Below are 26,980 nucleotides of genomic sequence, written 5' to 3'. Positions count from 1 at the left end.
GGTTTACATTTGATTTTATTTTTAATTATTAGAAGAAACATCCTGGGAAGGGGGATAGGACCACCAGCTTGAAACAGTTCTGTATGCTCAAGAAGGGTACTTGTTGGGAATTAGATCCTGGGTTTACCTGCTCCTCCTTGTTGTGGTTGGTCTCAGTCTCAACTGCCTACACACTTCACACACCTGCTTATTTCTGTGTTCTTCTGCTTGTTGGTGGATCTAATGAGAAAAATAAAAACAAGCAAAAAATAAATGAAGAAAGTTCTAATTTTGGGGATGAGGAACTTTTTAAGTATAACACAAAAACCATGTAATTTCACTACACAGTATTAAAATTTTTACAGTTCTGCTATAATGCAGCATATGCATTCCTAAAAAATCACTGTGCCATGCAAAATTGAGTAATAAAAACTACAGTATGGGTGTCAGGTTAGGATCACTGCACACAAGAACTTTGTTGGTGACAAGTAAAGAAAGAATGGGAGTAAAATAAATAAAAAGATTTATTTCTCAAAAAAAAAAAAACAAACCTAATAAAACAGTAGCACAGTTGTACAGATGTTAAGTGGTTAAGAAATGTATAAATGCCACAATCAATATAGTGCTTTACCTTGAAAAAGACCTTGAATTTGCTTGTGTAATTGGATGTAGGAAGCTTGCTTGTGAGTGGGTGGAAGGAAGGTGGTTTGAAAGTCGACAGGAAGTTGTGATCCCATATGTGGATGGATGTGGTTCATCACACACCAACTTGACGAAGTTGGTCTGTGTTTGAAATGTGCGTGTGTGTGTGTGCATGTTGTGTATTCCCACATGACTCGTTTCAGGTGGGTATGGTTTTCCGCATTGTCTAGTGTGTGTCTCTCTGCATAAGCAAACGTGAAATTCATGTTATGCTCAAATTTTCCGTAATACACCCATTGCATTGTATCAATTTACGCCTTCAAAACAAGTTAAAGCAAACCTGACTGTCACAAACCTCGTGAATGGTATACACTAGCTGATCTGCAGTGCCAGGCATCCACTGTAGCCTCTACCTGAACACTCTCTCAGCAGCCCCTTGTGATAGGTATAATCGTCAGCCACATTTTGCAGTTGAGAAAACTGGCTCAGAAGATAAAACTTACCCCAGCCTATAAGGTTAATACATAGCAGCTCAATCTCTATACCTTTATTTTTTCCTGAACAAATTAAAATAGAAATCACCAAGTAGAAGGAATGATTGCAAACATATACAAAAGAGCAAACATCCATCATATATAGAAGTTTTTTTCAAATCAGTAAAAAGAGACACATAGCCCAATAGAAGAGTGGATAAAGGTCAAGAACAGGCAATTTATAAAATAATACAAATGGCCAATAAAATTGGAAAAAAAAAGACATCCAGCTTCATTAGAACTCAGTCGTGCAACTCAGAACTGTTAGATGTCGTTTTTTCACCTCAGAATGAAATAAGTAAATGTGGGCTATTTATGGGGAAACACTGTGGAAGCATAAATTGTTATAACCTTTCCAAAGCACACATGCTTATCCTTTGACCCAGCCATTTCATTCTAGGGAATTCTCCTAAGAAAATGATCAGATAAGTGGGAAAAGGTTTTTGTGCAAGATTTTTCCAAGTTGTTAATAATGCTGAAAAACTGAAAACAACCACCCTTCATCACAAAGTGATAAAGCAGGTTCTAGTGCATCGAACCAATATAGTTCACTACTACGAGACTCTTAAAAAGGATGACATTATATCTATAAATGTTCTTTATGTTTTAAATGAAGGGCGCGGGGTATAAAACAGCATGTTCAGTGTGATCATGGTTTTGTAAAACCATTTGCCCACATGAGCATGCTTGCATGTGCGGACGAAACTTCTATAAGAAAATGTCTGGAAGGGCACTCCAAAACATGGACAAATGGGTGTCTTAAGGTGGGGGGATTGCTGGATGATTTTTATTGTTTGTTCTTTTCATTCAGCTATTTTCTAAATTTCTCTGTAGAGAATAGTTAACTTTTATGATTTTAAAAAAGAAACTTATTTTAAAACATTGTCTAACCTAAGGTGCATGGTATTAGAAAGCATAGGGATAAAGACCTTATAGAATGGTTCTCCCTGCACCTAACAGAACTAGGTAACAGATACCCACTAAAGGGTTATTGACCGACTGTGCAATTCTAAAGCAAGGTTACCCCATTTTGGTGTTTCAGATTCTTTACACCTAACCAGAATTAACCTGACCAGAATTTGAGTTACCTTACTCTCAGGTAGATGCTGCAAGTCTAAGCTGGGCAAATGATTTATGTTATCTCCAGGTCACAAGGTCAATTTGCATGTGAACTTGGGGTCTTTGGAGGGACCCGGGGCTGGCTGCAATGCACAGGTAACAACTGGTCTCTGATTTTGGATACTTGCTTTTCTTTTTTTTTTTAAATTAAATTCAGTTTTAATGAGATATATTCACATACCATACAGTCATCCATGGTGTACAATCAGCTGTTCACAGTACCATCATATAGTTACGCATTCATCACCCCATTTGAACATTTTCCTTACACCACAAAGAATAAGAATTTAAAAAAAAGGTAAAAAAGAACACCCAAATCATTCCCCCCACCCTATTTTCCATTTAGTTTTTGTTTCCCATTTTTCTACTCATCCATCCATACACTGGATAAAGGGAGTGCAATCCACAAGGTTTTCACAATCACACTGTCACCCATTTGGATACTTGCTTTTAAAGAGACCAAAACCCAGGTATAGTTTCTTGGGACCCAGCCCACCTTATTAAGCAACTTAACCCCTATATTAAGAAGCAGCTGAAAATGGGAAGGGGTGTGCACCAGGAGCACCCCTGCAAGGTGAGCTTGGGTAGGCCGGCTAGGTTAAGGGGTAGGGGAGCAGCCCAGCTCCTAGGAGGCCTGTCCCTGTCCCTGGCATTTTGGGCCCCAGCTCATTGTGCTGGAACCTCAGCTTCATTTTCAAAGCTCCATAAAACACATGTGTTCTCCCAGGCCTCCCTTTTCTGGGTTTCCTGGCTGTCTGTGGAAATGAAAGCCTGCATAAATACCGAACCCAAATGATTGGAGCAGGGAATAGCAAGGAGAGAGTCATCAGCGGGCTCCCAGTGGGTGTAGCTGGGAGTAATAGAGCACAACTGTGGCTGGGGCAGGGCTCCTGTTCGGTTCAGGCCCGTTCTGCTTGGTGGGGCCTCCCCCTCCTTCACTGCAGACCAGATGGGGTCCCCAGAGGCCCTGCGCTCCTGCTAGAGCAATGGCTCAAAGAGCCTCTTCCCGTTGCTTCTTCCTTCAAATGCTCGGCCTTAACCTGGTGCCTGTGCCTGGCAGTCTGCAGGTAGCCCCACTGGAGTTTTGGGGGGTGGGGGCTGAAAGTTCTTTTTTTTTTTTTTAAATTGAAGCAGCCCCCTTCCGTCTGCCTACACACTCTTAACCTGCTTTGTGACCTCTGCAGGTCACTTTATGCCCAGCCCACGTCTTCCCCACAGATTGTTTTCGAGAGCACCCAACAAGATGAGACGAGAGAGCAGAGGACCATGTAGGGGGTGCTGTACAAGGACCACCAGTGGGAACCTTCATAATGGCCTGCCCAGACCGAGCACTTTGCATAAATTATCTCATTAATGCTCCCATCCGAGAGGCCAAGTGAATATTCCCAGGGCAGCCTAAAGGGCAAGGAAATGGAGGTGAAGAGAGAAGTTACTGGCTCCTGTCCCTGTGGCTGAGTAGATGGGTCTCCTGGGACTCACACCCAGGCCCACCTCGTGCCAGTCTGCACCCAGCACCTGTGCCCAGCTCTCAGGCTCCCTGGCACTTTGCCTTCTGCCCTGCTTAGCTTTCCATCGGTTAAAAAATTTGACTCAGCCAGTGAGTGATGTTCTTTTGGCTCAAAAAGCAGGCCCCTCTGTTGATGTGCAGAGATTTGGAGTTTTAAGGGAATTGTGGAAGACTCAACAAATTACTAGATTTCTCTTAATCATTTTCTTAAAGCTTTTTATAATCTTGCATTGTACTTGGAATGTGTTGGCAGTGAATTGTATTTTGTTTCAATTGTGTGCTGAGTTTGAGCACACTTCTTAGCTTAATCGCGTACAGGGAGTTGGAATTGGCGGGTGTGAGTTGCAGTATCTGTGGCAATCTGCCCATTACTCCCTCCCACACACGGCAGGTTGGGTGAGGACAGGGCACAGTGTCAAGGTGCTGGAAAATAGTACCACTTTGTAGTCATTTAATTTTGGGAGATGCTGTTTGGCCCAGCAGGTTGAACTGATTGAAAATTAAAGGTGCTGAAATGCTAAGCTCTAGTTGTCCCATATGGAGGTCACACTAGAAACCCCCAGCATCTTTCTGCTTGCCCAACGTGCACTCTTCAGACTCCAGACCCCCCTCCTGTATACGCACACATGCAGCGTTGGAGACTGGGGAGTGGGCTCTTAGTGGAGGTTCAGGGGAGTGAATGGAGGTGGTTCTCTTAATCGGCATCCTGTGCCTCAGAGGTTTGAAGAGGAGTCGCCACAGTTCAGAGATGCCAACTAGCTTCTTGGGAATGTGTTGGAAAGGAAAGGGAAAGGAGCAAGGGCCGGATAGAGAGCTGTAGATTTAAAGTACCTGGGACAAAGCTGAAGCCCCAGATTCCTAGTGGGGACCAGCCCTGTGAAGAGGAAGGAGGCATGAGAAATGAGGTGTTGGTAGTGGAGGAAGTGGGTTTTGGTAAGCCCTTGGGGGGATGGGTGAGGGGAAGAGGCCCTCACAGGCTGTAGGAGCAGGATTGAGGCTGTTTGGCTGGGAATTCAAGGGCCCCTGGTACCCAGAGCATGACCTAGGGTAGGGCATGGCCTCCAGGCAGATGGATCCCCACGGCTCCCCAGGCTTGTTACTCCCAGGGAAGGGGCACAGCAGAGGAGGGCCGGAGTGGGCCCGCTAAGGCACAGAGTCCGGGGCAGGGCCCGGTTGCTGTGCACTGACCTTCTGGTGATGCAGTGTGGGAGGCAGAGAACTGTCCTCATCCTGGCTGTGCCTGAGAAGCTGTGTGACCTTGGCCAAGTTGTTTCTCTGTCTGGACTCACATATAATCTTTCCATCCTTACCATCCCTAAAGCTCCATGACTCGGGAGCCAGTGACTTCATTGTTCCTGACAGCAGTGACGGTGCCCGGGGCCGTGCCCATGGGGCTGAACTCATCTTGGAGAGGGGCCCAGGGCCTGCCTGTGAGGGTGAAAAGCTATCTGGGGTTAGGGAGAGTTGGAGTCTGGAACAGCTTTGCAGCCAGACCCACATGGCTCCCGCTCTGCCCTGGGGAGAGCAGAACTGAGATTGGTGGTGGCCTCTGTGTCCCCAGTTGTAAAATGGCCAGCACTACCTTCCACAAAACAACACCTACTAGTGCAGTGGTAGCACCTCATGTGACTGATGCAGTCAATCAGGAAAGTGTATGGAAAGGCCTGGAGGTAGGAGTGGGGGGAGGAAAGAACATCCAAACAGATGAAATCTTGTCCTGTTGTCCCAGGGGCCTTGATTATCCATCTCTTGGCCCAGGTGACCCCCACGTGAAGGGGAGGAGGGGATTTTCTGACCCATATCTGGCATGGTCTTGGGAAAGCCCTTGAACTTTCATGCCTCGGTGTCTTGAGCAAATTTGAAAGGTAGCAGATATTTTCGATGGCAATAAAATTGCTCTTTCTCATTTGTTCACAGAGATGCTGCAGTTTGTCAGCAATCAAGTGGGAGAGTTCTCTGACTTGTTCTCAGAGCAGCTGAGCAGCTCTTTTTCCAGCAGTGGTGGCAGCAGCAATGGTGGGGGCAACAGTGGGGGAGCTGTGGACCCCTCGATGCAGCGGTCGTTCACCCAGGTCCCTTTACCCTCCTTCCCTTCCTCGAACTCCTCCCCGCAGGCTCCGGCCTTGCAGGTCAAAGTCCCCCCCACCGCAGTCCCCACCCCACCAAGGGCAACGCCTGTCCTCCAGCCACGTCCCCAGCCCCAACCTCAACCACCAGCTCAGCTGCAGCAGCAGACAGTAATGATCACCCCAACATTCAGCACCACTCCCCAGACGAGGATCATCCAGCAGCCTTTGATATACCAGAACGCAGCCACCAGCTTTCAAGGTGATTCAGAAGGCAGATGTGATGGAGATAGGTTGGGTGAAGCTTGCAGGCACAAGGCAGACTGAAAATGGTTTGTCCTGTTGGGGATGGTATCAGTTTGCTCCTATCTGAATGAGCTTCTGATAACCAGCAGCAAGAGTACTAGTGTGGGAACATTTCACGTTCTGCTTCTTGAAATGCCGTAATGCCACTTTTGCTGGCTACTTGGTTAGAGAATCCAACAAGCAGAGTAGGCACAAGGCCATCCGGATAGCTGGAGTGACTTGAATCAAATCAGGCTGGAAACTTGCCCACTTTTTTGCTGAGTCAACAGCCGGCTCTAAGCACCCATCCGTTGAGAGCCATTTGTTCAGCAGTCATCTCCTGCGCACCTGCTGCGGAGATGAACACGGCATTTAACGTTAGGTGCCGTGTCTGAGTAGTGGGCCTGGGTCCTCAGGAGCTGCCGAGTGACGGTGGCTTATTCTTTCTGGATTGTGCTGCTCTCCAGTGCCTTTTCATCAGGTTTCCCTCTGACCCTGTGGGATCCAGGGTTGGATGGGTATTGCTTTGAATTTCCAAGAGTCCAAGAGAGTTCTACAGTGGGGTTTGAGGTTTAGGATTGCGGGGTGTCCAGACAAAAGGTTGAATGAGGCAGTCATTCCAGAGTACATGTTCTACTCAGAGAGGACGGGGGGAAGTGAAGGGAGGTGTCGACTCGGAGCATCTAACTCCCTCATGTGGGGCAGTCATCTGCTGACTGGCCTCCCTCACCTCCATCCCAGCACCCAGAGTAATAAAATAAATTGTTCTTGTTCCCTCAGAAACCAACACAGCCCTTGTGGGATGTTCTTGTTTCTAGACAAGCTTGTAAATGGCTGTAAATGGCAGCAGTGGGGTGCTAGGGTCAGTGGGAGGCACGCCATCCTTGGGGTGTTGCTGCAGCGACAGGGACAGCATGCCTTCCCAGTCCATGTAGCTTTTTCCTCTTCTTCTCCTAAGTCCTTCAGCCTCAGGTCCAGAGCTTGGTGACGTCGTCCCAGGTGCAGCCAGTCACCCTGCAGCAGCAGGTGCAGGCGGTGCAGACCCAGCGGGTGCTGACGCAGGCAGCCAGTGGCACACTGCAGACCCTCGCCCCAGCTACTGTACAGGCGGTTGCCGCGCCCCAGGTGCAGCAGGTCCCGGTAGGTGGCTGGCGAGGATTCCGGGGGGATCCGGGCAGGGCTGTCCACTGGTGCTTGGTTGAAGGTGTGGTCTACTTACTAAAGACCAGCCGGGGTGAACAGGGAGCAGTCTGCGGGGCTGGGAGGGGCTCCTGAGCCCTAGGATACGCCAGTGAGCTGGGTGCTGAGACCTGGCTGAGATGTCATCTGCGGCTATGCACGGACTCTCCCTTACACTCGGGGGGTGCGGGAATGTTAGCCGGTTTACATAGATGGCAGCGATGTCTCGTGTGACGTGACACACGTATGATACCTTAACAGTAAAACTGGGGTAAATGCACCAAAATGGTATCTCTCAGATGATTTTCTTTATAATCTTCTGTGATTTCCTTGTTTTCTAAAGTGGATGCTACGCATGTGTTACTTTGTTAGGTCATGTATCACAGAGGACTGTTATTTTCTTACTAAACTAATTTATCTTTCTGGAAAAAAAGATCAGGTTTAGCATTTTTGCATCTCAGCCATGTTCCTGGCTTTCCTGAGTGTGTCCGTTCAAAATCATACTTCTTTCCCACCTTCTACCCAACCCATCCCTGCTTGGTCACTGGCACTGCTTGCCTTGAAGCCTTTCAGCTTGCTTGCTTTATTTATTTATTTATTTATTTAAATTTTATTTTGAAATAAATTCAAAGTTACAGGAACAGTTGCAAAAACAATACAAACCCCATACACCGCATACCCTGACCCCCCTCCTCCGATACCCTGATCTATCAGCTTTAACATGCTGTCACACCACCATTTCTTTCTTTCCCTCCCTCCCTATCATCCATCATCTATTGCTCTGTCTTCTGAACATGAGAGCAAACTGCACACATCCTTGAACAAACACTATAATTCACATATACAATTCCCATGAACAAGAACATTCTTTTATGCAATCCCATTAAGCGCAGCTAAGAAGTTCAAGAAATTCAATATTGATACAAAGCTTACATTTTATGTTTCCTTTTTTGTCCCCCCTTATGTCCCAACTGTGTCCCTTTGAGTGTCCTATCCTCCATCCTCAGATCCTGTCCAGGATCATCCTTGGCATTCAATTGTCATGTATTTAGACTGTCTTTTTTTTTTTTTTTCAATTGTGGAAACATATATACAGCCTAAATCTTCCCATTCCACCCCCTCCCTAGCATTCCATTAGTGGGATTAATCACATTTAGAATGTTGTAATGCTATCGCCTTACCACCATCCATTACTAGAAATTTCCCTTCACCTCAAACAGCAACCCTGCACTCATTTCTTAACTCCCCATTGCCCCTTTCCCCACTTCTCATAACCCATACTCTACTTTTCATCTCTATGGTAATATTCTCTGATAATTTCTTTGTGTTTACCGTGGGGCTTAAATTTAACCTCTTAAATCCATAACAATCTTGGTTTTCTTTGATGCCAACTTAACTTCAATAGGACCCATAAACTATGTTCCTATACTCCTCCATTCCCCTGCCTTTGTATAGTTCTTGTCAAAAATTACATATTTTACACTGAGTCCAAAACCACTGATTTGTCATTAGAGTTTATGTATTTTATATCCTGTAGGAAGTAAATAGTGGAGTTACAAATCAAAAATTATTGACTTCTATTTGTATTCCATTGTGGTCAGAGAATGTGCTTTGAATATATTCAATTGTTTTTTGTTTTTTTTTTTTAATTTATTGAGGCTTGTTTTATGTCCCAGCATATGGTCCATTCTGGAGAAAGATCCGTGATCACTAGAGAAAAATGAGTGTCCTGGTGATTTGGGATGTAAGGTTCTATATATGTCTGTTAAAATTCTCTGTATCTCTCTGTCCTTTCTTTGTTTCTCTATCGGTAGGGCTCCCTTTGGTATCTGAAGTAGGGCAGGTCTTTTATTGGCAAAATCTCTCAGCATTTGTTTGTCTGTGAAGAATTTAAGCTCTCCCTCAAATTTGAAGGAGAGTTTTGCTGGATAAAGTATTCTTGGTTGGAAATTTTTCTCTCTGAGAATTTTAAATGTCATGCCACTGCCTTCTTGCCTCCACAGTGGCCACTGAGTAGTCACTACTTAGTCTTATGTTGTTTCTTTTGTATGTGGTGAATTGCTTTTCTCTTGCTCCTTCTCTTCAGTATTTGACAGTCTGTTCAGAATATGTCTTGGAATAGGTTTATTTGGATTTATTCTATTGGTGTTTGCTGGGCATTTATGCTTTGTATATTTATACAAATACGCAAAGGTCCTCCAGGACCTCTGCTGAGGGAAGGCTGTGCTATGTCACAAGTGCGTGCCTTCCCTCAAGGGAAGCCCTGGGCTGCCGGGTCATGCAGGGGCCCTCCCAGCCTGATGCAAAAATGGCTGAGTGGGGTGTCTCAACCCCCCACTTTTCGCACAGCTCCGCCTTCCCAGCTGCAGGACAACTAACTGTGGTTGCACCCAAGGCCACTGTCTACGGCCGATATTGTGGTGTATGCAGGGTGCCATGGGAAGCCAGCTATAAGGGGTGTGGTTTCTTTCTCCTTTTGGCTCTCCCCTCTGTTCCTCTGGCCCCAGGACAATCAGCAGCAGGTGTGGGGAGGGCTATCCTCCATGCCAGACACCGAGGCGTTGGCTACAGCCTGTTCCTGCAGTGCTTCACTGCGCGGTTCTCACTGCCGTATCTGCAGCAGCTCCCAGGGTTTTTTTTTTTTTTTTTTTTTTTTTAAAGAACTAGTCCATTTCCAAATGCCAACCCTCAGTTTCCCCACATGGCAGCACAGCCATGGGACTTTCAGCTGGCTCACTCACTCGTTTCAGAATGCAGACTCCTGGTTTCACCAAGTGCATGGTCCCTGTGGTTTTAGCAGACCTTGTCCAGCTGGTGCATCGCTGAAAGTGGTGTTCTGGGTCACTTTCTGGTTTTTAGCTAGTATTTTTCACGGAGGTGTTTTTTTGCCCTGTCTCACCTAGCCGCCATCTTAGGTTCTCCGCTTTTCAGCTTTAAAATCCAGAACTCTCTTCGGCTCTGCCCTGTCTCTCTCCATCACCCCAGCATTCAAACTACAAAATAGCTGGCTGTTGAAAATGGACTTCTGTGAGATTGCCTGTTACTTTTTGATTCTCAATTCAATGAAAAATTATCTTTTCTCATTCTTGGAGGATTTATACAGAAAGAGAAATGCAAAATAGGAAAATAATGCTGTGTTCCGTCCCCTTTTCTTTCTTCCCCCTCCAGGTCCTGGTACAGCCTCAGATCATCAAGACAGATTCCCTTGTTCTGACCACCCTGAAGACGGATGGCAGCCCTGTTATGGCTGCCGTCTCCAACCCAGCCCTCACTGCCCTCACCACCCCCATCCAGACAGCCGCCCTGCAGGTCCCAGTAAGCTCCCACCTTCTCCCTGCCTCCTCTATCCTTTCTCCTTGGAGGCTCAGGCCTTGGAGATGGCAGCAGAGGCTCTGCACACCCAGTAGCTGTTGTCAGTTCAGAAGAACTTGGTCACATTGCAGACATCGCCCCTCTTGTAGATCGATAGTTTACTTTTCCTTGAAGTATCAACAGTGTATGTTGTATGGGAGACCTGGGTTCTTACTGCGGGTAGAGGGGAATGTCACAGGCATCCCAGTTCTGTGCAGCAGCTCTGCACGGGGCCATCTGCCTCTTAGGTCCTGCAGGTGGAGATTTGCTGGAGGGATTAGGAGGCACCACCCTTCAGTTCTGGAGTGTCTGCAGCTTTCAGCCTCCTGTGGCATAAAAGTCTGATAGAGTTAAAGGAGATTAAAATTCAAAAGCACCCACTTTATTCATAAAAGCCAAAAACTGGAAATAATCCAAATATTTATTACCAGCAAGGCAGATAAATTATGACTTACCCATTCAGTGAAATTATACACAGCAATTAGAAAAAGAACTATTGATAGTTATAGCAATGTAGATGAATCTCAAAAGTGGAATGCTGAGCAAAAGAAGCCCATCACAGAAGTTCACACTAATGATTCTATTTCTTTGAAGGTCAAGAAGAGGCAAAACTCAGAGCAGTGACTCTGGGGCTGGGGGTGGGAAGCCAGGGGGCCACTGTTGGTTGGTGAGCGTGAGGGAACTTTTCGAGGGGATGGAAATGATCTAGATCTTGGTCTGGGGGGTTATACAGGCATACAAATAAGTAAAAATTCATCAAGCTGTACACTTAAGGTTTGTGAATTTTTATTATGTGAAAATTATTTCTTGAAACTGGTGATGTTGAACAACCTTTTGTTTATTGGTCATTGGCAATTGAGGTGATTTAGTAAAGAAAACAAAACTTAAATTTGTAAAAATAGAAACAAAAAGAGGGGGCAGCAGAGTTGAGGGAAAAAATTTTATTAGATTTATTAAATAAAAGTGCCGCTAATTGAGAGTGTCATTTCTGCCCTTGGGCATTTGGGTGGCCGAACTGTATAAGAAAATGCAGTAAGTTCCTTAATTGTTATCTGAAAGGGAAGAATGTCTCATATACCAGGACAAATTTCTTCCTGGTGCCACCCCTGTGGTACGCCGCATATGGGCAAGAGGTGGTGAAGGGCTTGACGTAGAGCGGAATCCATAGGCCCTGGTTCCCGCACCCCTCAAAGGTTAAGTCTTACTCAGATGTTGACCCTCTTGGGGTGCAGTTTATTGACAGCAATTCTGAAAGGGAGGCAGCGGCCGAGGTACCTCCCTCCTGAGCGGAGGAGCCCGGTGGGGGGTCAGCCTGGCCAGGTGATGCTGAGGGCCTGGGGAGCAGGTCTTGGTTGAGGGGGCAGAGGTGTAATCCTGCTGCTGTGCCTGTGCCTGTTCTAGACCCTGGTGGGCAGCAGTGGGACCATTCTCACCACAATGCCCGTGATGATGGGGCAGGAGAAAGTGCCCATTAAGCAGGTACCTGGGGGGGTCAAGCAGCTTGAGCCCCCCAAGGAAGGTGAAAGGCGGACAACCCACAACATCATTGAGAAGCGATATCGCTCCTCCATCAACGACAAGATCATCGAGTTGAAGGACCTGGTCATGGGGACGGATGCCAAGGTAAGTGCCAGGCAAAATGGTACTTTGTGCCCTACTGTCTCCCCCCTACCTGTCTTTACCAAGGGGGATTGCGGAAGACAGTACACAGTTCCAGCCCAAGCTGAGGGAATGCAAGAGCGGTTGAGAGGCGCTTTCTCACTAAAGCATCTTGGTGCTTGTCAAGATGATACAGTACTAACCACCATGAGGCTTGGTAAGGCCGTGGCCCTCCTGGACCCCTGACCGCTCTGCAGTGGTCGTGGACCCCAGGGTGACAGGCAGAAAGAGACACCTACCCTCCGGGACCAAGTGCAGGGCTATGTGTACCTTGGAGTCAGCTGACAGCACTGCTGGCATAGTTCTACCTTTCAGGGAAGGGAGATTAAAAATGGAGATTGGGTCTTTGATGAACAGCAAATAGAGGAAATTGATTTTTCACATATTCTGTTGTTTCATTGAATGTCTCCTGGCAACTAGAAGACTTACCTACTATCTGTTTACCTTCACCCCTATTTTGAAAGAAATTTGTATTGTTTTCCTTCTAGCCTACAAACTAGGTACTAATTATCTTTAATTAAGATAACCATCCAAGAATGCTCTGGTTTTTTGGTCATTTATTTGCTTTAAGTTTGTTTTGGAGATAGGACTATTATAAGCACAGGAATGAGATGAGAGTTAATATGTGTTAATTGACTGTCACTATGTGCCAGGCTTGGTGTTGTATCATTTAGCCCTCCCTGTAAGCCTGTCAGTAATAGACTCTTGTTGACCCCATGTTGGAGAGGAGGGGGGAGAGGTTCAGAGATAGCAAGTAACTCATCCTGGGCAGCCCAGCTGATCAGTGGTGGAGCCAGAATCCAAACCTGGCATCTCCCACCCCAGAGCCACGTTCTCAGCCCTCATAATCCTGCTCTTGGCTGGGCTGATGGGTGGGCAGCTGCACTTGTCTCACTGTGGTTTTCCCGTCTTCCTTCCCAGATGCACAAGTCTGGCGTTCTGAGGAAAGCCATTGATTACATCAAATATTTGCAGCAGGTCAATCATAAGCTGCGTCAGGAGAACATGGTGCTGAAGCTGGCGAATCAGAAAAACAGTGAGTGTGCTTATAGAGGAAGGGGTCATCAGACCCCTCTGTTATAGACAAAGCCCTGTGCTAAGTGCTGTGAGGGGCTCACAGGTACATGTGAAGGGCCCACAGGGCTGAAGTGGGAGGAGAGGCACAGGGTGGCCCAGCCCAGGTGGGGCTTTCTTTGCAGAGCTCCTGAAGGGCATCGACCTTGGCAGCCTGGTGGACAATGACGTGGATCTGAAGATTGATGACTTTAATCAGAACGTCCTCCTGATGTCACCCCCGGCCTCTGACTCGGGGTCCCAGGCTGGCTTCTCCCCCTACTCCATCGACTCTGAACCAGGAAGCCCTCTGTTGGATGATGCAAAGGTATGGGCATTCAAAATTCCCAACCCCTGGAATCTCTTCCATCTCAGCTAAGAAAACAGTGGAAAAGCCACAGATGGGGCCAGGCCGAGTGTTCAGAAGACCTGCAGGAAAAGGAGTTCTGTGAAATGGGCCAGGTCCTGGAGAATAAAGAAAACTGACTGGGGGAGGCGAGGAGGGAGGGAGGGAGGGAGACGGTCCCTCGGGTTTAACTGGTTCTTGCTGAAAGAGCCCATCGGGGAGGAATAAGTGCTGCATCCAGGACGGCAACATGCAGCAGCTGTTGGGCACCGGGAGCTCCTGGACACACCTCATTACTTCCTTCTGCCCATAATGGGCCTGGCAAGACCACTTCACGAGGTTGATCCGTTTGTTCAGGATGAGTCAGCCTCTGGATCCTCTTTCTGGAAATGATTGCGATTTGCAGTCTAACAGATAATGTTCAGACCAAGAGTCCTTTATAGTCACAGAAAGCCCCTGGCAATTGTGATTTAATGGAGTTAGTTAAAAGAGTCTCTGAGCCTAATGACCGTGGGAGCCCATGGAGACCAGTGGAGTCTGTACTGTTTTTTGACATTGGCAATTTCTGACTCTGAAAGTATAGAGGTCCCTTCCAGCATATGTTTTTGACCAAACTGTTGATTGTTGTCATGTACTTAATTTTATCAAGGGAGCTCTATTTTTTGAAATATTTTGTACATGTGATTCTATTTGGTAAAATAGGCCATATGACATAAAAGTTGAGTTAGCTAGGCTTCTGAATCACCAGAAGAAATTTTCAAATGATTTTAAATTGTTGGAGGGGATTAGTGGTATGGTAGGTACACATGGGAAGTCAACAAGGCTCCAGCCCTAATCTTCTGCCTCCCCAGCTATGGGCTCTCCAGTTTTCCCTTTACAAAATAGGGAGGAAAAAAAAAAAAAAAAGCAAAGTTATGTTTTTAGAACAAGCTAACCCCTTTAGCTAGATGAGTGCTAAATTATGGTCTTTAATCAGCTTTACCTAGTTATAATTTATATACAGTGAAATACTCCTATTGTAAATGTACAGAGTTTTGACCAGTGAATACGCCTATATAACTCTTGCTACAATCAAGATGTGAAACATTTCATCACCCCAAAAGCTCCTCCGTGCACCTTTGCAGGTGGTCCCCATGCCCCTCTCCCAAGCAACCGCTGCTCTGTTCTCCGTCACTTTAGATTAGTTTAGCCTGTTCTGGAATTTCGTGTGTCCTCTTGTCATGGAGCCCTGTCTTAAGAGAAAAACTCTTCTACCTTTGGCCTTTGGAACATGTGGTCTTAGCCAGCAAGAGGGTGAATGCACCTGTGTCTGAGCAGCAGTTTAGGAATTGTGGACCTCTTGGTTTCCTCTTGGCTTTATTCCTTTCTGACTGAATCGTCTTGAATTGAAATCTCACAGTCTGTTTCTTGATATATATAAAAGTTCAATGCTAGGAAAACCCATGCAGTATTCATTCCGACTCATGGAACTCTTTTGAAGGTCAAAGATGAACCGGACTCTCCTCCTGTAGCCCTGGGCATGGTGGACCGCTCACGAATTCTGCTGTGTGTCCTCACCTTCTTGGGCCTCTCCTTTAACCCGCTGACTTCCCTGCTGCAGTGGGGAAAGGCCCAGGACTCTGACCAGCACCCACACACAGGCTCTGGCCGCAGCATGCTGTCGTTCGAGTCGGGTAAGTGGAGGACTACCAGGCGTGGTTGGACTACTGTGGCAGGAGAAGAACCCTGTGTGCAAACCGTGTGGCTTGGCCACCAGGTCCCAAAGGTCTTTTATGGTGGCCCTCACCTGCTTGCTTCTGACAGGGATTGGCATAAGTTACATTTTGGAAGCAATAAGGCAAACCAGGTTTAGTCAGAAAGAGCAAAGCAAATCAGGAACCTGCACTGCTGTGAGTCCCCGGGGGTGGGAGAGGATGTGAGTGGGGTGTATTTGAAGGAGGGTGTGGTGGTTTTCACCTGGGTCATGAAACCAATGTCCTAACATCTTTTAGCTAACAAAGATTTTTTGTGGCACAAAGGTGAGAGCCACAGGGTTCCTACATAGGCCTTAGAATTGTCCCAGGTTTGCCCACAGATGGATTAACATATATTACTCCCACTCCCAAGTAGTTAGACATTGTCACTAAATGAAGCAATCTTGTTGTCCTGCCCTTTCTTGTGAAAACGAAGGAGAGAGCTCTTGCATGTTAAAATCCTGGGGTCCCTCGGCTGCCCTGCCACCTCCCAGGGCTGCCCTTCCCGGAGGCCCTTCCTCGCAGGCTCAGCGGAAATGCTCCCCTCCAGGTCCCGTGGGCTGGTTTGACTGGATGATGCCAACGCTCCTCTTGTGGCTGGTAAATGGTGTGATTGTCCTGAGTGTCTTTGTGAAGCTGCTGGTCCACGGGGAGCCAGTGATCCGGCCACACTCTCGCTCCTCGGTCACCTTCTGGAGACACCAGAAGCAGGCGGACCTGGACCTCGCAAGGGTAAGTTTTGGTGTCTGCCTTCCCCCACCCCCACCCCTGGCTTGGCTGATGGCGCAGCACTTGTCTCGAGCACCTGCAGTGGTAGGTGCTGGCAGTGGCCAAGAGGAGGAAGGGACCCTGCCCCTTGGGAGTCCCAGAGCGGTGGAGGAGCAAAGGACCCTGTGGACATGGATGATCTACAGTCCAAGTATGACAAGGACAGGTGAAGGGCTTTGGCAGTTTGGGGCAGGAGAGATGAGCCCTGGCTGAGGGAAGCTGGCACTCAAGCAGTCCTGTAAAGGACAGGAAGAACTGCACAGGGAGCAAGGCAGAAGGACCTTCAGAGCCAAGGGAATAAGAATAAGCCGGGATACTTGGGACCAGCAAGTGGATGGCTGTGTCTCGAGGGGAGGGCATGTCAGCAGAGTTGAAGGCTTGAGGCAGGGAGTGTAGCCAGGGCCCAAACTGGAGAGGGCTTTGAGTAGTAACTGATTTTGAGCTTTATTCCCAGTTCTATAGAGAACCAAGGAAAGTTTTTGAGCAGGTGAATTGGCTGAAAAATTCCTTTTGAAATCTGGGGCAAATCGCAGCATTTAAGGAAGTCTAAGTCCTAAGGCTTAGGACGAACAAGAACCACCGTGGCTCCTCAGGAGCACAAAACCATGGGCCACCTCTCCCTTCTGCATATCGTGATGCCCATGGTAGGGCTTCTGCCAGCTGGGGTCTGTCCACAGGGCCAGCCTATAACATGGATCTAATTGTTGGGGAATCAGGGCACTTCCTAGAGAAAAGCATCCCGTGGTGTGTATCCCAAGGCCAGGTTCAGGTCAGTATTTTGGAAATGTCTTTCTGGTGATTGCATGATGGATGGATTGGAGGCAGAGACATGACATTCACAGAAACAAGTTAGGGGGTTCTTGATATAGGCCAGGTGAGGGCAAGGGTGTGGAAGTGAAAGGAAAGGAATGAATTAAGAACAATTTTGAGATGCAAAATGGAAGGGAAGTGACAGTGACACTGACTCAAAGACAGAAGAGGCCACGTGGCATTGAAGTGCACGGAGAGAGGGCCCGCCCTGCAGAGTGAGAAGTGGCTGTGAGGCAGGCCATAGAGGCGAGGAGGGGCAGGGCTAGAGTGTCTTGGGAGCTGCACATCTATAGGGAAAGGGTGCTTGGGAGATTCTGTTGATGAGCTGGAAGGGACGAGAGCCAAAGACTGAGCCTGGGAACAGCCAACCTTCATGGCAGAGGCAGGGACGAGGAGTCAGGTAAATGCATCTGTAGATGTGGGAGCTTCTCCTGGCTGAAAAGAGGCCATCACCACCACCTCAGAGATTGCTTCTCTCAGAGCGTCACCACCCACTTTCCCTGTCAGCTCTTATAATGGTGCAGGAAGCAAAGCACACACAGTCCGCCCACTGCGTGACGGAGAAAGGAGGGGAGCATTTCCTTCAGTTTCTTGTCCTGGGACCGTAGAGCCGGAGTCTTCCAGCCCTCAGTGAGAGAGAGAGAGAGAGAGAGAGAGAGAGATGTTCAACAGTCCGAATGCCATGGGGAACTCTCTCCAGGTTGGAAAAGAGTAGTTTAGCCATGAATTTGCCTAAACCCTGGTTCTCAAACTATAGCAGGCACCAGAACTGCTGCCCAGCAGGCCTCAGCCCCAGAGGTTCTGATTCAGTTGGTTCTGACCTGAGAGTTTGCATTTTTAACAAGTTCCCAGGTGATGCTGGTGCCTCTGGTCTCCGGGGACCACACTTTGAGACCCTAAAAGGTCTCACAGTTCATTGTCTGCACTGTCATCTGTGTAAAAGTTACCCTGGGGAACTGAATTGTTTTTGCTCAAAGGTGGAACACAGTACAATCCAAATTTAGTAAAAAGGTGGGGAGGAAATACATCAAAATGTCAGCAGTGATTTTTTTTCTGGGAGGTGGGATTACAGATGGTTTCTCTTCTTTTTTGTAGCTTTCTGAAATTTCTCAGATTTTCTTCAATGAGCTTGTGTTACTGTGACATTCAGGGGAGGAAAAAGTAAACGTTTTTATAAAAATATGAAGCAAAAAAACCATAGTAAAGCCGGTGACCTTTACACCTTGTTGCTGCCATTCAGGGGGATTTTGCAGCAGCTGCTGCCAACCTACAAACCTGCCTGTTGGTGCTGGGCCGGGCGCTGCCCACCTCCCGCCTGGACCTGGCCTGCAGCCTCTCCTGGAACGTGATCCGCTACAGTCTGCAGAAGCTGCGCCTGGTGCGCTGGCTACTCAAGAAGGTCTTCCAGCACCAGCAGGCCGCTCCAGCCACCACAGCGGGCTTTGAGGACGAAGCGAAGGCCAGCGCGCGGGATGCAGCCCTGGCCTATCACAGGCTGCATCAGCTGCACGTGACAGGTGAGGGGGCAGCCGCTGCCTGGCCAGAAGCTGCCCCTTGCCATCTCCATTGCCTTGGCTCGGCACCCGGCTTCCCAGCCTGGTGGAAGCCCTTTTCACGCTACACTGCTCTTGCAGAGGGCAAGGCAGGCCTCCTGCTGACAGCCCCGACTGTGAAGGTGGTGTGCTGCACGCGCTTGTCACTCCCAAGATGCACACACTCTCACAGTGGCATGTCTGCATTCAGGATGTGTCCTATGGACAATGGCATATCATGGGTTAGTTGACAGTGTTCTTTCTTAGTGGTACTTAAATTATCAGTGAGACTTCAAACTGAAGGCATTTTAAATTCAATGAAATACGATCATTTCATTCGACAAATTCCTGATCTAACAGAGAGGCAGTCAGGTTAGCAAACGGACTACACTTCAGTGTGTTGGAGGCAGCAGAAGGAGCATGTTCTGATTGGGGGGGGGCCTGTTGAGGGGGGTGTGGACAGGAAAGGCTTTCCGGGGGGGTCAGGGGGAAGTCTCAGCTTTGCGTGGAGAGATGCACAGAGTTCATGAGCTCTGTAGAAGGGGGTGGCCTTCCAGTCGGAGTTCACGAGGCAGAGCTTGGCCTGACCTGGCGTGTGCCATACTGGGGGGTGGGGTGGGTGGGAGCCAGGGCAAAGGGCAGTGGTGGGGCCTGCACCATCAGGAGGCTAGAGGCCGGATGGGGGGCTTGGAGTGTGTCGGCAAGATCCACTGATAGGCATCAGAAGAACAAACAAGTGGTGAGATTTGTGCTTTTAAAATTTAGAGGAGGCTCTGATGGCAGGGAGAGGATTAAGGCTGAAGTCGTGAGGCCTCAGAGGAGCTAATGCAGAACCGAAGGTAGTGATAAACAGAGGACGGATTTGGGAGGAAATTGACAGGGCTCATTAGGTGCCATGGCTCGGGACAGGCACCAACTCAGCTGGTTCCCTGGTTTCTTGCTTGGAAGTTTGAGCAAATGGGGGTACCACCCATAGAGGTAGGGAAAACAGGAGGAAGAGCTGGTTTCCAGGGAAATGGTGATGAGTTCCAGTTTTGGAGGCTGGCCTGTGAGACATCTGGGGAAATACTCAGCAGGGTCTGCGGGTTCACGAGAGATCTGGGGTCTTCATTCTACAGAAGGGAGTGGAAATTGAGGGAACTGATGAGAGGGTATGGGGTGGAAGGGAGGCCCACAGGGCATCCAGAAGAACCTGCACATGAAGGACAAGAGGCGCGGGGGGTGGTCTGCGGAGGAGGCTGCCTGGGTAGGGAGCAGCCCACAAGGCCAGAGGAGAATCAGAGAGGTGTGCGGCTGGGTAAGCCAGGGCAGAGGGGGCACCAAGCGGGGAGGGTGCTGGGCTTTGTGGAAGTCCTATAAGCTGAGGGCCAGAGAATCACAGCAGGATTTGGTACTGGGAAGGTGTTGGAAGTGTCCTGAGGCTAGTGGGAGCTTCAGCCAAGAGGTGGGGGCATTAATCGGGCACCAGCGGCTGGAGCAGGCAGTGGGGCCAGTTGTGGGGCTTTAACACCTGGGCTCTCGGTAGCCCTTTAGCAGCCAAGTCCTAGCTGTCATGTTCTGGGGAATTCTGGCTGGGCAGCTTCACATCACTCATTGGCCCCACACTCGCTGAGCCCCCTCTGGGCCTGGCCCTGGCCCTGGCCCTGTGCTCGGTTAATAAACGTGGTCTCCTCGCGCCCTCCGCCTTTCCTGCAAGACTGAAAGCTCCGTGTCTCTGAGACAGGCAGAGTCCACTAGTTCAGGATGAAGCGTGGAAGCCGAGGCCTCCTGGCTCTAATAAAAGACCAAGGAGACCAGGAGGCCCAGTGGGAAGGACACCAGGCTGGGTGAGGCTGGGGCCAGGCTCTGCCACCAACGGGACCTTTTGACTTGTGGCACTTCCCGTGGCCGCTCCGAGGCTCAGCCTCCCCCTCAGCCACATAAGGAGACTGCTGCAGTGGGGACCTAAGGCAGCAGCAGTGGGAAAGCCTCAGCAGCCCTTGTGCCTGTGCAGGGGCACGGTGCTGCCTGGCCTCAGGGGAACTCCCAGAGGAGCTTCTGTGCACCTCTCGTAAGGAAGAGGGTGGCAGGCTGTACCCGGCCCTCAGCTTCTCACCAAGATCTGTCCAGCCCTGTTGATGCTTAGTTTTGTGCTATTTCTACTCTGTGATTTGATTTTTAATGAAAGTAAATTCAAATTAGGTTGTTTTAATTTTTTATTAGCTCTCTTGAAGGTTTTGTTTTATTTTGTTTTGCAATACAGGACTGCATTAGCAGAATGTGGCCATGTGGTTGACACTGGTTTAGAAAATATTGCCACATGCACCTCTAAATCTGTATGCAGATCCTCCCACTTAGTTACATGGGAGCCATGTGCCATGTGCCAGACACCTGGCAGGCATTTTCCCGTCCCCAAGAACTTTGTAAGGTAGAAAGGAACACACAGCTAGTAATGCTCAGCCTGGACCCCGCCAGCCACCGTCTGATGACAGAGCTCAGGCCCTCTCTCTTTTGGTTCTGTTAGTCTGGTTGGCTAGAAAAAAAAAAAACCAAAAACAGTATAAAGTTTTGCTCCGGAAATTGACCAACACTGGTGTCTGTTTCTGTCTGCCATAGGGAAGCTTCCCGCAGGATCTGCCTGTTCAGATGTACACATGGCCTTGTGCGCTGTGAACCTGGCTGAGTGTGCAGAGGAGAAAATCCCGCCAAGCACACTGGTTGAGATCCATCTGACTGCTGCTTTGGGGCTCAAGTCATGCTGTGGAGGCAAGCTGGGCTTCCTGGCGGTGAGTAGTCTCAGTTCACTTCTGCAAAGAGCACCTGCTCTCGTCACATGCTAAGGATGCAGAAATAGACGCACGGGTACTGCCCTCGGGGGCCAGCCTGGACGGTGGATATTCACTCAGTCACTCACATACTACGGCAGTGAGCAAAACACCAAGTTCCTCCCCTGGTGCCCCTTACAAGCTAGTGGACTTCTGAGCCCCAGGGTCAGATGGTTCAGGAAAACAGAGTAACCTATTCTGAGGATTAAAATGCAGCTCTTCCACTCTTCAAGTGGTCGTAAAAATTCTTGGAATCTTCTGGTTGTGTCTCCTGGTTCTTCTTTTCACCGAAAAGGTGAATATTGTGCATCTTGTGTTGGGTATCGTGTGTTGATCATAGCACTGTGCATCCAGAAATTGAAAAAAACTGCATGTCTCCGGGGAGCTTAGGTCAGATGGGGTAGCAAACTATGGTTATCAGGCACCTCCACTGTGCCTTGGGAGTTCACAGCTGGGTGATCCACAGTTGTTGTTGTCTCCTCATTCACAGTACCACTGGCCCCCATCAGTTGGGTTCAGGAAAGTGAAATCAGCCATAAAAAATAAAAAAAGAAAAGTCAACTATAATCCCACCATCCACAGATAATGACTGTTAACATTTGGCATTTTTATATACAAATGTGGTTATGAATACATGATCTGTAACCTGTTTTATTTCATTTTATGTCAGGGGTGCTTTCCGACTTTCCCCTCCTGCAGCAGAAACAGACATGGAGTCCCTGGTGACGGGACCTAGAAAAGCCCAGGATGCTTTCCCCATCTGGACTTTTGTTTTCCTTGACCCTATATAAGACACTGATCTCTTGATTCTTTCATTTGGCAAATGTTACTGAGCACCTGCTGTGGGCCACTCCCTCCCGGCAGGAAATGCAGTGGTGAGTGGGACAGCCGCCTGTCCTCGGGGGGCCTACAGCCTGGCAGGGAATCCAGGCCAGGCCCAGGCCTTCAGGACATAGGATGGGGGCTAAGAAGGGCCAGTCTGGCTGCCTGGAGCATATTGGGCTCCTGACCCCTCATGGGGTGTGTCAGAGGAGGCTTTCTGGGGAAGGAGCACCTGGGCCGAGAGCAGGAGTCACTGTCCAGCTCCCTCCCCTGTTCAGCTCTGTTTATCCTAGTGCTGTGGGGCCAACGTCGTCACACCATTAGCATCACCGTGCCTCCAAAAGGTGCTTTTAAGAGATTTCTTTTATTGAAATACAACATATATACAGAGAAACACACATTGTAACCTAGAGTTTGATGAATTTTCACAAAGTGAACACACCTGTATGATGAGCAGGCTGCTTAAGACACAGAACAGGACCGAGACCCCAGAATCCTCCCTCAGGCCCCTTGCAGTCAGTAAACTGCACCCCATCTATGCCCACCAACTCAGATGTTCTGCCTCTAATTGAACTTTATATGAGAATAATACAGCATGTACTTATTTGTGTTTGACTTCTTTTGCTCAGTATTATGTTTAATATTCATTTATGTTGCATATACTTCTCTATCATTCATTCTTGTTGCTTTATGGTTCCCCATGGTATGGCTAGCCAAAAGGTGGGGGCGTTAATCAGACACCCGGTGGACTTTTGAGTTGGCTCCTTCTGGGGTTGTTCTGCGGGTGCTGCTGTGGACGTCCCCGCACACATCTTTCAGTGAACATCTGACTGTTCTGCAGAGTAAACACCTAGGAAAGGCATTCCTGTCACAGGCTCTGCAGATGTCAGCTTGAGTAACTTCTACCTGCTTTCCAAAGTGGTTGTACCGGTTTCCACTCTCCTGGCAGTGGATAAGCATCCTGTTCCATATCCTCACCACACCTGAGAGTATCTTTTTTTTTAGCCATTCTGGAGGTGTCATTGTGGTTTTAGTTTGCATTTCTCTAATGATAAATGATCTTGAGCATCCCTTCGTACATTTTTTGGCCATTTGGATAATCTCTTTTGTGAAAAACCTATTCTAGTCTGTTACCTATTTGTTATTTGGGGTGTCTGTCTTTTTATTAATTTGCAGGAGTTCTCTATGTATTCTGGATATGATCCTTTCCAAATATTCTTCCACCTTTGGTTTGCCTTTTCCTTTATGATATTTAGTCTTTTTCTTTATACTTAGACATTTTATAACCTGTTTAATAAATCTTCACTTCAAAATCATGAAAATATTCTCCTATGTTGTCTTCTAGAAGCTTTTTTTTCCTTACTTTTCACATACAGGTCTATAATCCACCTGGAATTGACTTTTGCATGAGATGAAGATAGGGTTCAAGATCCATTTTTTTCTACCTGGATAGTCTCCTGACCCAGAACTTGTTGTTAGAAAGACTGCCTTTCCCCACCATACCGAGCGCCCCTTTTCGTGAATTGGGTGTTGTGTAGGGGGATCTGCTGCTGAACTCATCTGTTCAGTCAAACAATTTTAGGGACTACTTTTTGCTCTTTGCCTTCTCACATGCATTTTAGAATCAGCTCATCCTCCCAGAAATCCTGCTGGGGCTTCGATGTTATTGGTGAGACTTGGCTGCCCGTGTAAGGGGCTCTGAGAGCCCATTTGAGGAAAGCATGTGCATAGCAGCTGAGGATTGGGAAAATGACTTCCTGCCTGTGAGTCCCCCAAGAAATATTTGGTATGGCTAACAGAGCAGTGAATTGTTTGGTGTGTATTTCCTCAGAATTTTTTTCTGCTTATACTAACATGTTTACATTATAATTTTTTAAAGTGGTCATACCATAAACCCTGTATTGCCACTTAATTTTTTTGACCTAATGATATAAATCTTGGATTTCTTTCTTTGTCAGCCTCACAATCCCAAGAGGTACCTGATTTTCCAGCGTATGAGAGTCCTCTGTGGATGGGCACTTGGGTTTCCGGGATTTGCTATTGGAGACGGTGCCACGGGGAACACCCTTCTGTGTTGTCTTCACACTCATGCAGGTGGTGATGCCAGGTCAAAGGATAGAAATATTTGGATCTTTAATGGTATTGCCAAATTCACCGAGTCTTAGTATAATTCTTGATAAGGTGGGGAAAGCTAACTGTCATTTCTTGTAAAATAGCCTCCCCTTTCCTCTGTTTACTTCCCTTGGGAGGGTGTAGAGCGAGAGACCCAGACAGTGCTTTCTTAAAGAGGAAGAAGCTTTGAATTTGGTGGAATATATTTAGTTTACAGATGAATAAACCTTGGGGCGTTTGGGGCAAGAAAAGGGCTGCCTCTGTGAAAATGGTTTAGACCAGAGGTCCCCAAAACTTTTCTTTGTTCATGGCACTCTTCTTGATGAATTTGTCGTGGCGCCCTTAGATAGTCCTATTAGTTAAGTAGTTAGTAGTAGTTTGTTAAGTATTAATTTCAGTCCCAGTAATTTAGTAGCCATTTGTAAAAATAAGACACAAAATCAAAAGAAGAAATAATATTTTCATTTCATCTTAAATAATTGCAATTACTTATTAGTAGGCTGCACACCCGTTGGGTTACACGGCTTCTCACTCACACGTCAGGGTCAGATTGGACACCACCCCCTCATGTGCCAAGCCACAGTGATTTTCTTGTGGCACTCACTTTTTGCCACAGTAATTGCTGCAAATCCCAGCCTTGTAAAAACAGGAAGGGGATTTGCCAAAGAATTGTGCTTCAGTCTATCACTGAGACTGAGTGGCCTCGATCTGCAGTCCACAGTGTCCCCCCGATGTTGCGTATCACCGGATTTCTCTCAAATTTTTAAAATATCCTGGGGCGCCCCTGTGAGTTCACCACGGTGCTCTGGGGCTCCTCATCACCAGGTTTGAGAACCGTGGGGTGAGCCTGGTGTGGGAAGACACCTCCAGGGTTGGGATTGGCCGCAGGGTAGGGGGTGACTCACAGGTCTCCTGCCACAACCCCTCACACAGGGCAGTTGGCCAGATGAGTTAGAGGGGAGGGGCTCCTAGACCCCAGCTTGGGAGAATTCTGATATCCATGAAATTGAGGGAAATTATCACAGGGCTATGATATGCCAAAATAAATTAAAAGAGCCACAGAAGTTATTTTGTTTCCCTTATAGAAGCCACGCTGGCTGACGGTATCCCAGAATTTGTTTATTCGTTCCAACAACTAAACTCAATCCCACCCCACCCCCACTTCCCAGCACTGAAATTTGTTCTAAGGTTTTTCTTTTCTTTTTTAAGAAATAAGCTTAAAAATGTATTTCCACTGAACGATTTTGTAAATACTCCCTGACCAGGCTTGGTTTCTGCTTTCGTTCATGACTTGGGCCCCTCTGAGGGACCGTTTGGTCCTGCATTTCCCCTGGAGCAGCCGCCAGGTGCCCCTGCTTGTCAGGCTTGTTGTCGGTCAGGGAGCAGCAGCTCTGGAGAGAGTGGGGCCAACCCTCAGAAGGTCCTCAGGCTCCAGAGGCCCCAGGATCCCCGCTGGCCCAGCCCTGCCCCGGCCCTTTCCAGCTTCTCGGCAGCTCTTCTCTCTCCATTGCAGGTGCAAGTAGAGTCGGCAGAGGCTTTGTGGAGGGGCAGGGAAGGTCGTGGGAATTCCTCTGCGTTTGCTCTCCGTATTCTTTTCAAAGATGGGGGTCAGCACCCAGAGGAAAGGCCCCTGCGCCCCCTGTTTCAAGCCTTAAGTGAAAGTCTCCCTTCTTACCCAGAAGCTGCCGTGGTGCTATTAGTGCGTGCCCGCAGAGCACTTTGGCCAGCCTGTTGGCTCTCGTTCCCAGGCAGCTGTCTCCACACTCCCCCAGAGAGACGCAGGCTGCTTGGTTTGCGTTCCCTGAGCGCCACTTTGGTGACACCATTTCTGACTGTGGCATTCAAGTCTTCTGCAGCTGTTACATTAGCTGATGGCTCCGTGGAGCACAGTAAAGGTCAGAACCATCAGACTGAACCCAGATAGCGAGAGAGCGGCCCTCGCCGTGCGGGCAGGGGCATGCGTGAAGACCTGGGCCCGGGCCTCACCCCTGCAGCCCCTCCTCCGGGCCCCCGAGGGCTCTGTCTTGTGCTTGCCTCTCCCTCCCGCCCTGTGCCTGGCTCCTTGTTCAGACTGGCCTGTGTCCAGTGGGCTGGAAGTCGTGAATTTTTGAGTAAGGATGTCCTCACTCACAAAATGATGGAATTTCTCAAAACCTGAGTGGGCAGCATTGTCCCTGCAATTCTTGTCACCCGAGCCCTGGAATGGTTTCTTGGCAGCAGGAGGAGAGGCTGGGAGACTGGGGCTCTGGCTTTTTGAATTGCCCAGGAAAGAGGCTTTCAGAAGCTCACTCTAGGTCTTTCCTTGCAGGCTGACATTCACATCAGGGAACTCGTCCAGGGATAGCGTGGGGTCTCTGTTGGGGGCTGGCCAGCTGTTAAGAAGAGGGCATCTCTCTCTCCCTCTTGCACACACATATACACTCACACCTGTATGTGTCACAGATGAGCCTCACAGCTGCCCCTTTCCTCCAAGGCTTTCTAGAATGATCATGAGAGAAACTAACAGCTGCTGACCACTTGAACCGTGTGCCAGGCACTGCTCTAAACTCTACCTTTAGAAATAAAAGAGATGAAAAATTGAAGCAGAACAGATTTTGCCTAAAAATACTCTAAAGAAAAGTAATTATGACGAATTATTAGAGAAAACGCCTGAGGCCCAAGGCTCCTGGCATTCTGGGAA

At 48.2% G+C, this 26,980-nt stretch overlaps 1 protein-coding gene across 2 annotated transcripts in view; it reads left to right on the top strand.

Annotated features, from left to right (window-relative positions):
- SREBF2 (sterol regulatory element binding transcription factor 2) overlaps positions 1-26,980 on the top strand; it is a 59,013-nt gene that overhangs the window by 19,049 nt on the left and 12,984 nt on the right. Inside the window, exons 2-11 of one of the 2 annotated variants that reach the window (XM_037845021.1) lie at positions 5,698-6,108; positions 7,090-7,271; positions 10,479-10,619; positions 12,063-12,284; positions 13,242-13,356; positions 13,520-13,701; positions 15,200-15,392; positions 16,003-16,184; positions 18,271-18,547; positions 21,158-21,327. In XM_037845021.1, coding sequence (XP_037700949.1) covers positions 5,698-6,108; positions 7,090-7,271; positions 10,479-10,619; positions 12,063-12,284; positions 13,242-13,356; positions 13,520-13,701; positions 15,200-15,392; positions 16,003-16,184; positions 18,271-18,547; positions 21,158-21,327 — 2,075 coding nt within the window. Of the gene's footprint in view, positions 1-5,697; positions 6,109-7,089; positions 7,272-10,478; positions 10,626-12,062; positions 12,285-13,241; positions 13,357-13,519; positions 13,702-15,199; positions 15,393-16,002; positions 16,185-18,270; positions 18,548-21,157; positions 21,328-26,980 lie in introns of both variants that reach the window. The other variant, XM_037845020.1, reaches the window with a different exon arrangement.

The sequence above is a fragment of the Choloepus didactylus genome, chromosome 8, assembly GCF_015220235.1.
Source record: "Choloepus didactylus isolate mChoDid1 chromosome 8, mChoDid1.pri, whole genome shotgun sequence".
In the NCBI taxonomy this organism is placed as follows: Eukaryota; Metazoa; Chordata; class Mammalia; order Pilosa; family Megalonychidae; genus Choloepus; species Choloepus didactylus.
The sequence above is the reverse complement of the archived record's forward strand: the minus strand, read 5'-3'. Positions and strand labels throughout refer to the sequence as shown.